We start from the raw sequence: 17,878 nt of genomic DNA, 5'->3' as shown, positions 1-17,878 counted from the left end.
TGGCTTTCTGATGGTTGATAAGAGCTCCCCCGGAGCGGTTGTTGTTACTTATGTACATGAAAACTCGTCCCCATGGGGAACAATCTGGGGTAGTCTGGGGTACAGGAAGCTGCAAATTGCAGGGCACACCGAGCATCCCGGCGGTTGGGCGACCATACCAAACTAGGATTGCCGAAAGAGTAACCGATACTTGAGTGAGGGGTTAGGACTCTGGGGCCTGCACTCCGCACCAACTGGAGGTCATCTGATCTTGAACCAACGTTGGTTGGTTGGTCGTTTGTAGCTTGTTTACTACATAGAAACACCTCGCACCTGTGTCTGTACATCAGCTTAAGCCGTCATTCGTACGCGATAAGATTTAGAGACTTTGATTGGACTCAATCGCCTGAACAAATCGACGCCAGCAGTTCTTGACGCCATGTCGAAAATCCCGCCTATCATCTCCATCCCTCAAGGAGAAGCACTACAAGCAGTCAGGCTCATAAACCCCGTCAATTTCGGGCCTGCAGTCATCAAGCGATTCATGAAACCTTCCGTCCCGGGTCTTGAGACATTCAGATCGAGCCCTTCTCTCTCTTTTCTCCTCGAACATCACTCGGGAAGAAAGCTGGTCTTTGATCTTGGCATCCGCAAAGACTACGAGAACTACTCTCCCACAATCGCCAAGTACATTCCTACGACCAATTACGAGATTGAGGTGGCGGGAAACGTGGCAGACATACTGCAAGCCAATGGCGTGTCCCTCGGAGATATTGAAGCCGTAATCTGGAGGTAAGCATGGACATCATGATGCTCGAGACCAAGGTCAATTTTGCTCATCCTATCCAGCCATTGGCATTGGGATCACATCGGTGACCCTTCAACATTTCCAGCCACTACAGACTTGGTAGTCGGGCCTGGCTTCAAGAGGGCGATGCTTCCGGGTTCTCCCTCAAACCCAGAGTCACCCATCCTGGAGAGCGACTATGAGTAGCTACCCTTGACTCGTAGATGCCGAAAAGACTTTAACACTCATCAGGGGCCGAAATCTTCGTGAGATTACCTTTGATCATGATTCACCGATAATCGGCCAGTTTCCCGCCTTTGACTACTTCGGCGACGGCTCTTTTTACCTTCTCGATAGCCCAGGGCATGCTGTAGGCCATCTTTGCGGCCTTGCCAGAACAACTGACAATCCACCCACGTTTGTGCTCTTGGGCGGGGATATTTGCCACTACGCGGGCATTTTCAGACCATCCAGCTATCTCCCTGTCCCTGATCGTATCACCCCTCATCCATGTCATGCAGCCAAGGATACTGTCTTGTGCCCCGGAGAAGCTTTCGACAGGCTGCAAAAGTCACGCGGAAGAACATCGACCGATAGCCTGTTCGACTTGACATTTGGCCAAGATATCGAACTTGCAAGGAGGACGACTGGCCAGCTGCAGGAGCTTGACTGCGATCAAGACATCTTTGTCATCATAGCTCATGACTCGACCATTAGGGATGGGGTGCCCCATTTTCCGAGGAGCCTGAACGACTGGAAGGCAAGGGGCTTGGGAAAGGGTCTGAAGTGGACGTTCCTACGTGATCTTGAGAATTATTGGAGATCGGAAGGACTTTACTAGTTATCCTTGACGTTGACTACATTACCCAAAATCCATACATCTGTTCTTGTAGCATCAACTCTGACTCATGTCCTGGTCTCGCTGTCCCCCGAACGTGCGTCAGCTAGCTCATCTGCCCAGTCCCAAAGCAGCTAACCGCCGAACCGACCTGAGGTCGCCTGACGAGTGCCGTTCAGCCTCCGGGCGGGGTTTGGATGCTCGGCAATAAAATGGTTATCCTCTTTCGGGATAAGCGAATGCGGAGAGGTAGCCTTGGCTGACAGTCTTGAGGACAAGGTTTCCGGGGAGGATCGACAAGTAGAGCAGGTTAATTAACAAGCCTTTGAATCGATCTTGATGCTCCATTGAAACAGCACTTTGCCATTAAGTCTAACTCATCTGTGGGCAGCCTTCTCTACCTCTCAGTTTTCACACCTACGCCTTGTCAAGCTTTCGCAACTGAAACAGCCTCACCATGCCTTCGGCGTTGAGTATCAATGGAGAAGCATCCACATTCAATAACTCTAGTCTCGACTATGATATCCTCATCGTTGGCGCTGGACTCAGCGGCATCTTGAGCTTATACCGCATGCGTGAACTTGGCCTGAGAGCACGAGTGCTTGAGGCTGGCCCAGCTGAAGGTGGTACCTGGTTCTGGTAAGGATAGCGGCAGGTCTAGGTGTACCGAAGCAGCTGCTTACGCTGACCCAGGAATCGATATCCCGGAGCTCGGTTTGACTCGGAAAGCTACTCGTACATCTTCTCCTTCTCTCAGGAGGTTCTTGATGAGTGGAACTGGACAGAGCATTTTGCCCCTCAGCCAGAAACCCTCCGTTACATCCAGTTCCTCACCAACAAGTTTGACCTGAAGCGCGACATGCAATTCGACACGCAGATCAAGTCAGCCCACTTTCAGGAAGAGAGCTCCTCGTGGCTGTTGAAAGACGAAGAGGGCAACTCTTATACCAGCCGATATCTCATCACAGCCATGGGCATCTTGAACAAGCCGACGCTTCCCAACATTCCGGGCGTCCAGAAGTTCAAGGGAGAGTCCTGGCATACAGCGCGATGGCCCGACGATGCCTCCAGCCTCCAAGGGAAGCGGGTCGGCATCATTGGTACTGGCGCAACTGCCATCCAAACTATTCAGGCCATCTCAGACAAGGTCGGGCATCTGACCGTCTTCCAGAGGACGCCAAACTGGACCGTGCCTCTTCGGAACTCCAAGATCAGCCTCGAGGAGATGGAGGAGATCCGCAAGAGCTACCCTGAGATATTCCGCAAATGTCTCGAATCATATTCATGCTTCATCCACGTGAGCGACACCAGGAGCGTCTTCTCAATGACAGAGGAGGAGCGGCAAGCACACTGGGAGGAACTGTATTCTCTTCCAGGGTTTGCCAAGGTTCTGAGCATCTCCTCTGACGTCGCCACGGACCGCAAAGCAAATGAGCTATACAGCAAGTTTCACGCCGACAAGATTCGAGCCCGCGTCAATGATCCAGAGGTCGCAGAAAAGCTGATTCCAAAGAATCATGGGTTTGGAACCCGGAGAGTGCCTCTTGAGAGCGGCTACTTCGAGGTTTATAACCAACCCAACGTTAAGCTGGTTGACATAAGGGAGAACCCCATCTCTCAGATCACTGAAACGGGTGTTGAAACTGGCGAATCGACTCACGAGTTGGATATCCTGATCTATGCCACTGGCTTCGACGCCGTCACTGGGTCTTTCAACGCCGTGGACTTTGAAGGCCGGAATGGGACCAAGCTCAAGGATGTCTGGAGCAATGGTATCAGAACCTTCCTGGGCCTTACCGTCCAGGATTTCCCCAACATGTTCATGATAATGGGACCTCACCAAATGTTTGGCAACATTCCACGGTATGCTCACCTTCCGCACCTTTGTAGCTATCAACTCTGACCTACTGACTCTCAAAGCTCGATTGAGTACGCCGTGGACTGGGTAGCCGAGTTTATGCGACACGCCCGAGACACCAACATCACCTACGTGGAAGCCACAGAGAAGGGTATGGACGAGTGGACGGAGCATGTCCATGACTGTGGCAAGGGACTGCTGGCAAACGAGGTCGATTCGTGGATGACTGGAGTGAATAAGAATCTGGCCCACAAGCAGAAGAGATCGATGACGAGATACAATGGGCCAGCGCCTGGGTACCGCAAGAGGTGTGATGAGGTCAAGGCGAGGGGGTATTCAGACTTTGTGATAAAACACCAATAGGGTAGAAATATATTGAATTGTGGATAAGCTCAAGATTCAGGCAATTTCCAGGCAGGATGGGACAAAATCTATACATCAACTTTGAATCCTGACCTTCCAAGACGGATCAGGCTTTGACAACGCCCAACTGATTCCTTCCTCCATAACCTTGTCCCATCTTTCAGACTCGGTCAACTGCTCACCGAATCGACGAAAGCCGTGAGGTAGCCCCTTAAAGACGTGGACATCTGTGGGAACTCTGTCCCAAGTGACAGTTAGCAAATGGTTGAACCCTTGAACAAGATAGCTCACCCTGCCTCGGCAAGTTTCTTCCCATACAACAGTCCCTCGTCTCGTAGCGGATCAAGGCCTGCTATGCCCAGGACTGTCGGTGGCAACCCTCCCACCTGCTGTTTCGAGGCATTTCCAGGATTTAGTCGAAGGTCTTGTGGGTTTGGTTTGGTGATCTTGAGCAGCTCCGTGAAGAATTTGGCTGTCTTGATGGGAAGAATTGGCGCATGTTCATTCTCCAGATACGATGAGACCGAAGGATCTCTCAACTGCTCGAGCTGTGACTCATAGCAGTCCATATGGACAAGACATGGAATCATTAGAACTTGGCCAGCAAGTTTGGGCCTCAACAGATCATTGGGTGAAAGGTTTTGCGCAAGGGTCAACGCTGCCGCAAGCTGAGCCCCAGCCGAGACGCCACCAGCTACAACCTGGCTGCTATCTCCGACGAGCTCATCAATATGGTCGTGCACCCAGTGAAAGGCATCTTCCGCATCGTCCCAAGCCATTGGATAGGTGGCCTCAGGCGTGTGGCGGTAGTTGACGTTGATGACGACTACCATGGCACCGCTGGCGATGCGAGTACAGGTGGCATCTTCTGAAGACAGCGATCCAAACAGATATCCACCGCCATGCAAATGGATGTAGATGGGAAGACGCGCGGCGTGGTCTGCTGACGTTGGTCTGTAGCCTCGAGCTTCAACCGTAGCGCCGTCTCGTGTGTTAATGCGGTAGTCCTTGATGTGAACAAGGTGTGACAATGATTCCATGGCTTTTGCTGAGATTTCTTCTCGTCCTTCGTTGACCACCCTCTTCCGCTCCGCGAGGCTTCCAAAGGTGGGAGGAGGTGGAAGGGTTGCCTCCAACGCCAACCATTCGGGAGACTTGCCGCCGTACTCGGAAAAGTCGCACATTCTTGTTGAAGCATCAACTGAAGAGTATCGTTGGGGTTTCGAGTAACAAGGACAGTCAAAAAGGCCAACCCTCAACTCTGCAACCCATACCTAGGAGACGTGACTGAGGTCGGCCATTGCTACTGAACTGCCTCGGCTCATTTGCTTACCCCGCAGGCATGTCCGATCGCCACGTCGGTATACCTGATTAGGTTAACCAGAAGGCTACCATCATTGGACGAACTAATAATCACGGTGTTGCTGCTCATCTAAGTGTAGTTATGGTATTTTGTCAAAAAGTTACTCAGTTTATTGGTTCAGGTAACAAACCTCCCAACAATGCCGCCTGATATCCCTGCAGAACCGCCATCGCGATCTTTGGCTGGAAAAGTCGCCATAGTTACAGGCGCTGGCTGCTTCGGAGATGGAATTGGCAACGGCCGAGCCATCTCAATCATGCTAGCTGACGAGGGCTGCAATGTGGTGTGTCTGGACATGAACCTAGAATGGGCATCAAAAACGGCCGAGATGGCTGTCCTCGGGCGCAAAGGAGTCTCGGCTGTCCCCGTACAAGGAGACGTCACCAACTCTAGCGACTGTGAGAAGGCTGTATCTCTGGCCTTGGACACGTTTGGACGTCTGGATATTCTCGTCAACAATGTCGGGATAGCGGGTGCTCGAGGAACAGCAACCGAAGTCGACATGGACGATTGGTCGGCAGGTCTGAACGTCAACGTGTCGAGCATGGTGTTGATGGCCAAGCATGCAATCCCGGCAATGATGGAGAACAAGGGAGAGGCCAAGGGTGCCATCATCAACATGGGCAGCGTGGCTGGGCTCAAGGGTGGGACACCACACCTGTTGTATCCCACCGCCAAAGGCGCCGTCGTCAACATGACGAGGTCAATGGCAGCTCACCACGCCAAAGACGGCATCCGAGTCAACTGCGTTTGTCCTGGGGTAAGTAGCCTGTAATCTTTAGCGAGCTCTGCTGACTGCGCCCAGATGCTGTACACGCCAATGATGTACGCCAAGGGCATGTCCGAGGAGGCTAGGGAAGCTAGGAAAGCTCGGAGCTTACTGGGTACTGAGGGAACAGGATGGGATGCTGCCTGTGCCGTTGTTTTCCTCGCGAGTAACCACGCCAGGTGGATCACAGGAGCGATATTGCCGGTGGATGCTGGAGCTACCGCTGCAGTTGGGATAGGCATGCCGGCAAGCGCCAGTGTCAACGGATGACTCTTGACCAATGTTAAATATGAATCTTTAATAGCAAAGACATGTTGAAAGTTGCGTATTGAGCCACTCATGCTATACTGCTCTGATTCCCTTGGTCGGCCTTTATTGAGCCGAACCAAATGCGTCATGAAGCTCTTTTAACACTAGCTAATCATGGGTCAATGCTACACGCGCTCGCACTTCCCCCCTTACAAGAGATTCGAGGACTCGAGGAAAGTCGGCCAGTTTCGACGTTTCGACTTGGGGTGTGATAGACCCATCGGCAATCAACTGTAAGACCTCTTCAAGATCCCTCACCTGTCCTCCATAAGAAAATATGTAGGACAGCCTCTTTCTTGTGCCAATCTTCATATGAATCGTGTTCTCTGTGTCGAGACTTCCAATGCAGATCAGCTTCCCGCCCCGTCGAACTGATACATGCCCTCAAGTTAGTTTAGGGTTCTCGCTTCAGCGTGTCTCGTACTCTCTCTTACCGATGTGTTGAGCATCTTCAAAAGTTTGATGAGTGCCGACAAAGTCCAACACCGTATCAATCTTCCCATCAAGTTTAGCTCCGGCGACGAACTCTTGTGGTGATGCCCCTATCGGGACAATGTCACAAGGCGGTATCCCGAGTTTCTGGGCCTCGTCCAGACGCTCCTGTCTGATATCCGATACGATGATCCTGGGTCCTATGTGGAGGAGGATTTGCAAGGCATTGAAACCTAACCCGCCAAGGCCAAAGAGGAAAATCGTCTCGTGGGCATTGACCTCTGCCCTTCTCCTTATGGCGTGGTATGCAGTGTTGACAGCGTCCGTAGCAACCGCTGCTTGCGCTGACGTGACGCCTGGCAGAGCATGGGTTAGCACGGCTCAATTTGTTCCATTTCCTGGCCAATTCTTGACGTTACACACCTGAGGGTACCTTGACTACGCCTCGAATATCAACTGCGGCGTACGGTGCATAGAATCCATCCTGTCCTATCCCAGAGTGATGACCCTTCTCGCATAGCTGGCTCAAGTCACGGGAGCATTCAGGGCAATCTTGGCGTCCGCAGCCAGGCACAGCGTGGAGAGCAACAATATCTCCCTACATGGAAGTCAGCCTGCTTTTGTGGAAGCCGTAGATGGAGATTGCTTTACCACTTGGAACTTGTCGTGACGAACGGCTGAGCCAAGCTGAACAATCTGCCCACACCCTTCATGGCCCTGATATTTCGTGATTAGTTAAATGCCGGATGAATTTGTGTTTCTTGTCAAGTTTCTCACCAAAGTGTACTTCTCCTCAAACCAAGATGCCTGTTTGTCGATGGTAAGTAGTGAATGGTCGCTTCTGCATACTGTGGCCCAGTCAGAGCTAGTATCTTGTGTCTGGTGTCTCGTCTTACCCCCGGATGCTAACATCTTGCAGAGAACACCCGTAGGTGAGACTTTAGGCACGAGAACCTCTTCAAAGACCTCGTTGATTGTCAGCGTATGACTTCGTCACTGCTCTTGGACCGCTTCGTACTGGTTTACTACTTCCTCTATGCTTCCTCCAAGCCAACATGGTTGCGGGCAACTGCGTAGTGGCCATGGCTTGCTGCGTATGTTACCTATCACTGTTCAACAGACTATCACTTGAGGGCTGGTGCGCTTTCCTCTCCCTACAGCGCATGACTCAGATATTAACCTACCCAGGAGGTTAGCTCTCGGGCGCCTATTTCCGGGATGCCGGCGGGGTTGCTCTCGACCGGCTTCATGCTCGGCTATCCCTAACCGTCCTAGCGCTTCCATCTTCATCTGACTGGCGGCAAGACTCATGACGCTTTATCAAGTATGATTTCTCGTGATCATATTTTTTGCTTCGTTGGTATTCACCCTGCCTGTCTCAAGCCCTCTCAATCCCCTTCAAGACGACCTAGGCCAGCGCCCTTGTCAACATCATGGTGTTCCATCCTCCCAGCTGGGTTCCAGAACTCCCGGTTGGTCAGGGCCCTAAGGTCAATCTGTGACATGACATTTCTGCTGACGCACTTCTAGCGCCTCCGGATTCGATTCCCATTGTAGAGTTCATGAGCAACGAAGCATATGGCCGCCGTCCACTTTCTGAGAGCAGGCACCCTTTCACCTGTGGTATCACTGGTCGCACATACTCGGCCACTGAACTGTTTCAACGTTCCGAGTATGTGGCTAGGCCGCTAGCTAAGAGACTTGGCTGGGAAGCGAATCAAGGCACGGCGTGGGATAAGGTGATGGCCATCTTCTCGCTCAATACGGTACGTGACAAGATGACGACTTGATAGGAGGAGCTCACTGCTGACTCGCCAAGGTCGATTTCGTAACGGCGATATATGGCGTTCATAGGTTATCTGGAATTGTTACTCCAGTCAACGCTGCAAGCTCGGCTGCTGAATTGGCACATCAGTTGAAATCATCAGGGGCCAGGGCTTTGGTCACTTGCGCACCTTTGGCAGGGACTGCTTTCACGGCTGCCCGGAGTGCATGCATACCCGATGAGAACATCTTCTTGTTCGACATTCCAGGCATGAAAAAATCTTCGCAACTCACTCACAGGACGATTGAGAGCCTCGTCAAGCAAGGTTCTAACCTTCCCGAACTTGATCCTCTCAGATGGGTCCCGGGACAAGGAGCTCGGCAGCCCGCCTTTCTTTGCTATTCGAGCGGAACTTCAGGGCTACCAGTAAGTGCTCTACCTCATCACGGAGAAGCTACGGCTCACGGTACGGGCAGAAAGCGGTCATGATCTCCCACGCCAACGTCATTGCAAACGTGTTGCAGCATGCTACCTACGACTCGGTTGGCCGAGCCAGGAAAGGTGTCGAAACTCAAGCAGTATCAGGCTTTCTGCCCTTCAGCCATATCTACGGTTTGGTGATTGCATGTCATACTAGTACTTGGAGGGGCGATCAGGTCATCGTTCTCCCCAAGTTTGAGCTAAAAGCTTTTCTCGAATCAATTCAACGATTCAAGATTCGTCAGCTTCTACTGGTAAGCTACGGCTCCATCAAGCCATCCAGTCTACTAATAAGTCAGGTCCCGCCCATCATCATCAGGATGCTGCAGTTGAAGGATACTTGCGCAAAGTACGACTTGAGCAGTGTCAAGTTTCTTTACAGCGGAGCAGCACCTTTAGCCGAGGAAACTATGCAAGAGCTGAAAAGCATCTATCCTGGATGGACAGTTGGCCAAGCATATGGTCAGTTTGATGGTGACATCTCGTTGAAGGTTACTGACTTGAGAACTCAAGGCATGACGGAAACAGCAACGGTGGTTTCATCGCCGAGTGAGCACGACATCTTTATGAAGGCATCTGGGTCCTTACTTCCAGGAACCAAAGCCAAAATCGTAGACACGGCGGGCAACGAGATCACTAGCTATGATTGCTCAGGAGAGCTTCTAGTCCAGGCGCCTTCAGTTGTGCTGGGCTATCTTAACAACGAGAAAGCAACAGCTGAGACATTTGTTTTTGATACTGATGGTCGTTGGATACGGACAGGAGACGAGGCTCTCTTTACTCTAGCCCCGTCTGGTAACGAGCAACTCGTCATCGTCGATCGGATCAAGGAACTCATCAAAGTCAAGGTCAGCCAGATCAGCATGTCTTGGAAATACATACTAACAAGCTACAGGGTCACCAAGTTGCCCCTGCGGAGCTCGAAGCGCATATCCTCTCGCATCCTGCTGTCTCAGACTGCGCAGTGATACAAGTACCCGACGGGCGCTCTGGAGAAGTGCCCAAGGCTTTTATTGTACAAAGCCCTGTTGCAAAGGCAATTGTTCAAGAGGAGCTTGTGCGGGATATTAGCAACTATGTGGCGGCTCATAAAGCCCCGTATAAACATCTGAAAGGTGGTGTTGAGTTTCTAGACTCTATTCCAAAGAGTCCAAGCGGAAAGATTCTCAGACGGGTCTTGAGGGATAGGGAGAAACGCCGAAGCAAGATATAGCGAAGGACTTTATCTGCCTCATTGGAGCCTGTAAGGTAGGTGACGGAGCACGGCTCGACGGTAGGCTTGGCTCATTTAGCAGATAAAAAGAAAGGTTAGAGAATTTTGTGTCCCTACTTTCGAATGTATCATTCCATGCGTCTTCGATCTCTGGCGTTGGCTGCCCTCTGGAGATGGATTTCCGGGAGAAGTAGTTTTAGAGTGTTTGCCAACAGTGCTGAACCGCTTCGAAAGCAGGGGCTGGGAACAATCGTCGTCGGTCAGTTAACAGCTACCTCCATCCAGCACAGTTGTATACTCTTAGACCATGACGACACGTTCTTGACGCATTCAAGGTTCGACGGCTCCAGCCCTTCACAGAGGAGAAAGCTTACCACAAATAGAATGATGAAAATGACGGAGAGCTTAGATAAGGTCCGCTTCTGCAGCAGCATTGTAGACATTTTGGCTGGGCAAGATGATTTTAAGTTGACTTGAAGGTGGAAGTCAGAGAATGTGTACCAATTTCCCTCATACACCTGGGGAGTCGCAAAGATCCTAAGAACTTTACCCTGAGCTCTGAGCTTGAGCTCTGTGGTGGTACGTTGGTGTCGCTACTGTATCTGCCTACCGTGCCGCTCACGTCATCGGCGTTACTCGGCCTAAAATACCAGCGATTCGTTGACCTTCCTTGCCGAACTAGCCGCGTAGGTGCTATTGCTTTGCAATGCAAGTTATCTGCACTGCTACTGCAACATCAAAGTGAAGTAAAAGCCGGGACTCTGCATTCTGTTGTAAGCGTTACGGGGCGCTTACATTACATGAGACAATCTGAGGTTAGTTACCCGCATACGCTCGGAAGGTTGAATACGCTGTGAAGAATGAATACGCCCTGGAGAATGAATACGCTTTGGGGATTGAATAAGCTCTGATGATTCAATATCTAGAGGCTTGTAGATGAAAGTGCCACGACTGTAGATATATAAACTCAGGTTCATATCAGCTAAGAGTATTCCTTCATTCACCAAAGCCAAACAGTTCCCAACATCATTAAAACCATTCTTTCGATCTTACATTCAAGAAAATCATTCTTGGTACTTTGAACACCTTTGAAAATGCATTTTTCCAAGCTCCTTATCACCGCCGCTGCCGTCTTCGTTCAAGGCAACTTCGCAGTTGGCGTCAAGACCTATAGCGGTCGTGACTGCACCGGCGTGGAACAAACTCTCAAGGTCGATAATAATTCAGCCTGCAATCCTGACACCCAACGATTCCAGTCTTACAAAGAAGACGGATAGGGACCGGGCAACGGGCAGAGAATTGCGTTCTATTCTCAACCTAGTTGCTCTCAAGAGTCGTTCATATATGACACGTACTCTCGTGATGGAGATTACTTCCACTCTAAGCAATGCTACAATATCAACGGCCATTCGCCTGTGAAGTACGCTCAGGGTATGAAACTCTATTAGCTGGGTATGTTGGCATTTCTGCTCCCATATACTAACTGAAATAAGTTTCTAACTTGACCCTTGGGAAATAGGCATCGCGCGGCTTAACTCCTCACACACCTCACACACCTCACTTATGAGGCCTTCGAGTACGGACGGAAGAGGAAGGCGAATAAGACGAGTGGAACAAGCACAGCAGGTGAACGGGAGCGAGTTCTAGAGATTAGTTAGTAGTAAATGGGCAGAGAGACAAGAGCAACTAGTGGAAATATACATAGGCTTGACAGAATTGAATACAATATCTATTCCAGCAGATAACTAGTAAGGAATAATAAGGTGATTAAAGATAGAAAGACAGAAGATGAGAAGAAGAAAAAATACTAACTTAAGGCATAATAGGGTAATAATAAGATAGTATGTAATAATATGCAATCGCCTAATGGCAAAAATACTAAGGTCAGTTTTATAACAAGTGGTTCCGGTTTATCTCTAGTGCTCGGGGATAATAAAACATGCGAGAAGGCGGCTCGTTTAGTATAATAAGATGCTGGCACGCCCTCTAACTACCTCTTACCGCCCAGCTGATATACCCCGCACTTTCGGCGTTTCTCGCGATATCTTAGGTTTTGGGCGCGGGTTACTTAAGCGGTTAGTTACTACGCGAGGCTAATAATATCCTAGGATCTCTAGTATCTTACTAGAGATATATCTAAGATTTAAATCCACGGAGTTATTAAAACTATTATACCTAGAGATTAAATTCCATATATATAAAGACATTAGACTAGATCTAGCTACTCCTTTATAATACCTATTATTTGCTTTCCGGCTACCACATATGCATGCCCTGTTTGGATCCCAGGGTCTAAGAGATACATTTCCAACCCCGGAACCCTGATAGAGAGAGTGCTACCAACGCGGCCAGTCGATGCTGAATAATTAGCCTTGCATGGCGGGAGGCAGAGTTGATGGGGGATAGCAACGGTCAACGACCTCGCTATTGCCCCACCAGGTAGGAAACTCTGAATTGGTAAGGCTGATGGTGAAGACCATGATGGTCGACATGATCTGTGTTCCGCAGTCGAGACCAACGCTGGTCAAGTAATTGTACTTGCGGAACCAAACGGGCTTGTAGCGGTAGATATAGCCCATGCTGACAGAGAGGTTAGCAACGGAGCAGATTCAAGGCCTCGGCATTACTTACAAGACGAGGGCGACGATGGCGGATGTCATGAGATTGGTGGTCTCATAAACCGGGAACCATGTGGCGCCAAACATGGCAACAACAGGGTTGAAGTTCTCTTCGATGTTCCAGTGAGGCTTCCAACGGTGTAGCAGGTATGCCACCAACACCAGCAGAGGTCCGAGCAAGAACCCGTAGTAGATGTAGGAGTATGACGATTCCTTTCCAAAGAATGCACTTGGGCCCAGTACCCCCCAGATGACAGAGATGGAGTAAAAGTTCCGACTCTTGAGAGCCAGCCACGCCGATGAGTCCTTGACTCCGGTGAGGACGTCGGCGCCAATGTTGTCGATGATGACGCGCATCATGCCGTAGTTGATAAATGGACCCAGGACAGTGCCATAGACCTGCGCGATGAAAAGCTCCCTCTCCGGAATCTTCATGTAGAAGCCAAATTTGTAATCGGAGCAGAGGTTGAGCGTCTGGTCCAGGACTTGGCGACCAAAGACCAAGGCCGCCAATACAGCCTTGGGCTGGCCGTTGAACAACGCACCAGCAATGAGTTCACTGAAATATGCCATGCCAACCTGAACATTGGCTATACCGAAAAGGATGCCGCTGGGGAACGTGAACAAGAGCGACACGACGCTGATGACGATGAAGCCCCACCATGGCAAACCCCAGTCACCGCCATAGAGTGAGCCGATGGAAAATCCACCGGCGAGAACTAAGATGGTGAGATACCACCAGTGTGGCACACGGGGAAAGCCTGACATAGCCTGAAGGTAAGGGTCATCTTTGTACGAGACTCTGCCCTTGGCAAGAGTCTCTCGGACAGTCTGCACGCCCTCCTTTCCATACCAAAGGATCGAAAATACGATGGCTCCAGCAGATGACGCAAACCCCCAAAAGAAGTTCATGGCGTAAGAGGTAGACCAGAAAGGCAAAGAATACTCGGCCATTGCCGTATGGTTTCCATGGCCATTGGCCGTGAGAACCCGCGAAATGTTGTACGACGATCCCGAGAAGTCAAAGGTGCTTGAAGACATGGCCGGAAGGTTCTTGCTGTCATTGACGTTGCCAAAGTACAGGATCGGATACAAGAACCAGCATGTGAAGACAGCACCAGCAACCTGTGACATGGTGGACCAGAGCGGCGTGTAGAGGGGCGCATAGAAGGATGCATAGTTCCAGTCCAGGGAAATGTTCAGCAGCCCGAAACCGTTACTTCCAGATCCAAGGATGTACGCTATCCAGTTTCCATGACCCATGTAGCAGAGCAAGGGCAAAGACCCCAGCATGGGCCAGATCAAGGATGGAAACCATTGGTAGCAGAAGGTGGCGATTGCCACAATGGCAAAATATCTCAACGACTTTGCTGTCATGGACGGGTTCTTGTGCATCGCGTTCAGAAGTGCCACGTTTGGCAAGACCACGGGATAGAATATCTTGGGAGGACGCACGACAATGTCGCGGAACAGGCCGACGAAGCCATAACCGAGCAGCTGCGTCGAGAGCAGGAACAAAATGGCCCATCCCGCGTTGATCTTGTGTCCTATGGGCGGGGTTAAATCGTGTCAAGGGATGCTGCTGATTCCGTAGACATGCTTACCATAGTACAGCTCGAGAGCAGACAAGGGTCCAAGGCCATACGCCGTGTGCTGGCTACCCCAGACTGCCACAACGATCAGAGCGTGCTCCTTGGAGTTCCAAGGCCCAGGGTTGAGGCTCCATTCGTATCCCAGTGTCTTGAACTTGCGGGTTGGCAGAAACTTTGCCATAATATTACCAGTCCACCATGACAGAAGCTGGACAGTCACGGTAGAGAGGGTTGTGTTGTAAGGCTTGAAGTAATAGAAGGAGGAAATAATGCAGCCAACACTAACCCAGAACCCAGCCAAGATCCAGAACCGAAAGGTCAGGATAGGTTCTCTTTTGTCCCGAGTCAGCGTACAGTCGTTTTCTTTTTTCTCTCCTTTTTTCTTGGAAGTGGTCGTCTATTACTTACGTTGGGTCATTGTAGAGGCTGACGGTCTTGGCCACGACAGGGACGGGATAGTCCTTGAGCCGGGGATCGACAAACTCGTCATGATCATCGTCGGGCACGTAAATGGTTCCAGGAGCGAGAGACGGTGGCTGGGAATCACTCGAGCCGCTTTTTTCACCCTTCTCGACGACATTCGCCATCTTCTCGGGCGCATCCTTTGAGGCCTGTTGACCAAGTTCAATGCTCATCTTGCTTGAAAACAAAGTCAGCGTGGGTGGAGAGAGAGCGAGTTGCCATGAAAAAAGATTGCCTGTGCTGATTTCAAATAGTTAAAGTCAGTGCCAACCAATCTCGGAGAATGTTTTCGGGGTACGGAGTACAGGAAGCTTATCTTTTATCTGGCACGGACAGATCGGAGACTACGACTCTTCACTCCGTGATAGGAGATAGCGAGTGTCCCTGTGCCCTTGTCATTGTCCGCTCCGTACGGGGTAGTGGTATCTAGTTCGATCCACCACTTGCCAAGGGACCCCGGCTCTCCCCACACTAGTCTGTATTGATTTGATCCTGTTTCGCGCGCTTGCTGCTGCTTCAATAACCTTCTCAGCCGTCTCTTGGTGGTTACGGTCCTGATCAGCAAGGACGACAAGTCAACTTCATTTCACCCTTGATCCGTCGTCGCCATGTGGTTCACTCACGGCACAGCCTTGCCTTCACTCCCCTTCTGTTTCTTGGCCGCCCTCCCCCTTGTCTTAGGCAAGGGCAACCCACGGGACGTCCTTCGCTATGGCACACCACAGTCCATGGGGATGAACCCCAAGCCCCTCCGCCAAATGGTGTCCAACCTCACGGCTTATACCCACGCGGGCAACTATAGTGCAGCCTCACACTATCAGATACACCCTATCGAGCCTGGTGGTGTGGTCATCGTCGGACGTGCGGGTACCATTGTGAGCGAATTCGCCTTCGGAAAACAAAGTCTTTACGCAGACGCCAATGGGACTCTTTTGCCCCACCGTTTACAAGAAGATGCCACAGTCGACACCATCTATGACATTGCCAGTCTCACCAAGCTCTTCACAACCGTTGCGGTCCTTAAGCAAATCGACGCCGGCAAGATCGGGTTGAAAGAAAGAGTGTCAAAATATGTGCCCTCTTTCCGAGTTAATGGCAAAAAGAACATCACGATTCTCATGCTCCTTACTCATACAAGCGGCTTCGACGCTGATCCAGTCCCATCATTGTACTCGGATGCGTACAAGACCCATGCCGAGCGAATCGATGCTATCCTTGGCCAGCATCTCCTGAACAGTCCCGGGAGCACCTTCCTTTACTCCGACCTGAATTTTATGACCCTGATGATTGTCCTCGAGACAGTGACTGGCCGGAAACTGGATGTCTTGATTCGCGAGATTACCACCTCACTGGATATGCACTCGACCTTCTTTAACAAGAACAACGTCGAGGGCTCAAAAAACCCATACTATCGGCGAGCCGCGGTACAGGAATTCCAGATTGAAGTTCTGGGATCGGGAGAGCCTGCTCGGCCTCAACCGGTTCGTGGCACCGTCCATGACGAGAATGCCTGGGCTCTCGGCGGAGTGTCTGGGCATGCCGGTCTCTTTTCTACCGTCAGGGATACGGCACGGTTCTGTCAAATGATCCTGAACAATGGCACTTACGGAGGTCGTCGCATTCTCTCCAAGAAGGCCGTTGATCTCATCTTCACTAACTTCAACGCCCACTTCAACGACATTGACTCTTACCACGGCGCTGGTTTCGAGCTTGACCAATACTATACGGCTGGACCACTCAACACCACTCTGGTTGCCTCGCATACTGGCTTCACCGGAACAAGTTTGGTTGTCGACCGAGGTCGAGACTTGTTCTACATTCAATTTTCTAACAGGATTCATCCTACGCGTACCTGGAGCAGCAACAATATTGTTCGCAAAGCCATCGGATACTGGGTCGGCACCAGCTTGGGGTTGAATCTTCAATTTCCCTAAGCAGGGCGGCAGAGGTGAGAGGAACATCACACCTATTCTCCGACGAGGGTGAGAAGGGACATGGGAGAGGGGGAGGGCGGGGATTCATCCACTGGAGAGGGCTTCTCGACAACGTAGAAATATCGTACTATAAGATCAACTTGTATCTGCCTGGGTCCATCTAGCCGAGAATTTGGTTCATGCTCTTTGTTGGAAGAAACTAGAATTGCCGTCATGTCCTACCAGAATTGAGATCGGGCTCAAAGTCCCAGTGAGATGAAAGTCACACGACCTCGAAGGACACTCCGTCAAGTTGCAAACGAAAGGGTCTCTCCAAGTGATGCCAGCAGAGAGAAATGTGCACACTCAGCATCCCTGCGTAGCCCCCGAGGCGCAGCTATGTTTAATCACCTTATCAATCAATGTGTTGAGTGTCAGAATGAGAAATTGTGTCGAACATAACCGGATGTTCAAACTCCATCCTGCTGAAATTAATACATCATACCCCCAGGGGCAACAAAGTACTTACCAGAACTCCGGCCGGAGTACCCATTGATCAATGCTGAGCATGTCAGGTGGGAATATTGGGGTGGGACAAGTTTGTAATTCTCGTTCTTCTAGGAGAGTATGGGAATCAAGTCGAGTGGCAATAACTCTCTGCAGCACCGCCTTGGCCTGGCGGAATATTTCGTAGTTTGCATCGCCAGGTTCATGCAGATAATCCATATGGCGTATGAATACGGACAGGTCTTGGATAACTTTAGCAAACGCGTTCGCGTCTCTCCATTTCCGCGATGGTTGAGGAGACCCGGGAATCATGTACTTGGCCAGGGTGGCCGCTGCAGGCAAACCACACGTGACGGCCTACAGGGAATTAGAGACGGGGAGTTCGGGGAAGCGGTTTGGCATATAGGGCTTACTCTCCAGGCAAGTGAACTTAGCCCGAGCTTGCTGAGACGCTCGCGCCTCAACATGGCCTCATTGACCCAAGAAAGCAGGTCGCTAGAGATAATATAGAGGGTATCGTTGTCTACATTGCCATGTATCGACGCTGTCCATTCAATGAAGAAGACTGCTTGGAGATAAAAGAGACGGATCAGGTACAGGCTGTCGACAACCGTCCCCGGCCTGTTCCTG

General features: G+C 50.8%; 7 protein-coding genes across 7 annotated transcripts; 5 read left to right on the top strand and 2 right to left on the bottom strand.

Annotated features, from left to right (window-relative positions):
* Window positions 1–418: 418 nt before the first annotated feature.
* LRP88_02090 (beta-lactamase-like protein) lies at window positions 419–973 on the top strand (the record flags this gene model as incomplete). The annotated part of the gene is made up of 2 exons (XM_083238761.1): window positions 419–771; window positions 829–973. 2 exons carry the CDS (start codon window positions 419–421, stop codon window positions 971–973), a joined length of 498 nt encoding a protein of 165 aa, XP_083105356.1.
* Window positions 974–2,061: 1,088 nt separating this feature from the next.
* Window positions 2,062–3,825, top strand: LRP88_02089 (flavin-containing monooxygenase; the record flags this gene model as incomplete). The annotated part of the gene is made up of 3 exons (XM_083238760.1): window positions 2,062–2,243; window positions 2,298–3,467; window positions 3,525–3,825. The coding sequence occupies 3 exons, from the start codon at window positions 2,062–2,064 to the stop codon at window positions 3,823–3,825; spliced, it is 1,653 nt and encodes a 550-aa protein (XP_083105355.1).
* A 287-nt stretch (window positions 3,826–4,112) lies between these two features.
* On the bottom strand, window positions 4,113–5,009 carry LRP88_02088 (Alpha/Beta hydrolase protein; the record flags this gene model as incomplete). The annotated part of the gene is made up of 1 exon (XM_083238759.1): window positions 4,113–5,009. The coding sequence occupies one exon, from the start codon at window positions 5,007–5,009 to the stop codon at window positions 4,113–4,115; it is 897 nt and encodes a 298-aa protein (XP_083105354.1).
* Window positions 5,010–5,327: 318 nt separating this feature from the next.
* Window positions 5,328–6,227, top strand: LRP88_02087 (SDR family NAD(P)-dependent oxidoreductase; the record flags this gene model as incomplete). The annotated part of the gene is made up of 2 exons (XM_083238758.1): window positions 5,328–5,936; window positions 5,994–6,227. The coding sequence occupies 2 exons, from the start codon at window positions 5,328–5,330 to the stop codon at window positions 6,225–6,227; spliced, it is 843 nt and encodes a 280-aa protein (XP_083105353.1).
* Window positions 6,228–8,131: 1,904 nt separating this feature from the next.
* On the top strand, window positions 8,132–9,911 carry LRP88_02086 (uncharacterized protein; the record flags this gene model as incomplete). Its single annotated transcript, XM_083238757.1, has 4 exons — window positions 8,132–8,174; window positions 8,229–8,464; window positions 8,518–8,889; window positions 8,940–9,911. 4 exons carry the CDS (start codon window positions 8,132–8,134, stop codon window positions 9,909–9,911), a joined length of 1,623 nt encoding a protein of 540 aa, XP_083105352.1.
* Window positions 9,912–12,522: 2,611 nt separating this feature from the next.
* Window positions 12,523–15,001, bottom strand: LRP88_02085 (OPT family oligopeptide transporter; the record flags this gene model as incomplete). The annotated part of the gene is made up of 4 exons (XM_083238756.1): window positions 12,523–12,736; window positions 12,788–14,321; window positions 14,379–14,698; window positions 14,775–15,001. 4 exons carry the CDS (start codon window positions 14,999–15,001, stop codon window positions 12,523–12,525), a joined length of 2,295 nt encoding a protein of 764 aa, XP_083105351.1.
* A 435-nt stretch (window positions 15,002–15,436) lies between these two features.
* On the top strand, window positions 15,437–16,762 carry LRP88_02084 (serine hydrolase domain-containing protein; the record flags this gene model as incomplete). Its single annotated transcript, XM_083238755.1, has 1 exon — window positions 15,437–16,762. The coding sequence occupies one exon, from the start codon at window positions 15,437–15,439 to the stop codon at window positions 16,760–16,762; it is 1,326 nt and encodes a 441-aa protein (XP_083105350.1).
* Window positions 16,763–17,878: the final 1,116 nt, after the last annotated feature.

Source organism: Fusarium phalaenopsidis (genome assembly GCF_050370095.1).
Source record: "Fusarium phalaenopsidis strain FUZ10S chromosome Unknown contig_32284, whole genome shotgun sequence".
Classification (NCBI taxonomy): Eukaryota; Fungi; Ascomycota; class Sordariomycetes; order Hypocreales; family Nectriaceae; genus Fusarium; species Fusarium phalaenopsidis.
Note: the sequence above shows the minus strand (reverse complement) of the source record. Positions and strands in the feature narration are given on the sequence as shown.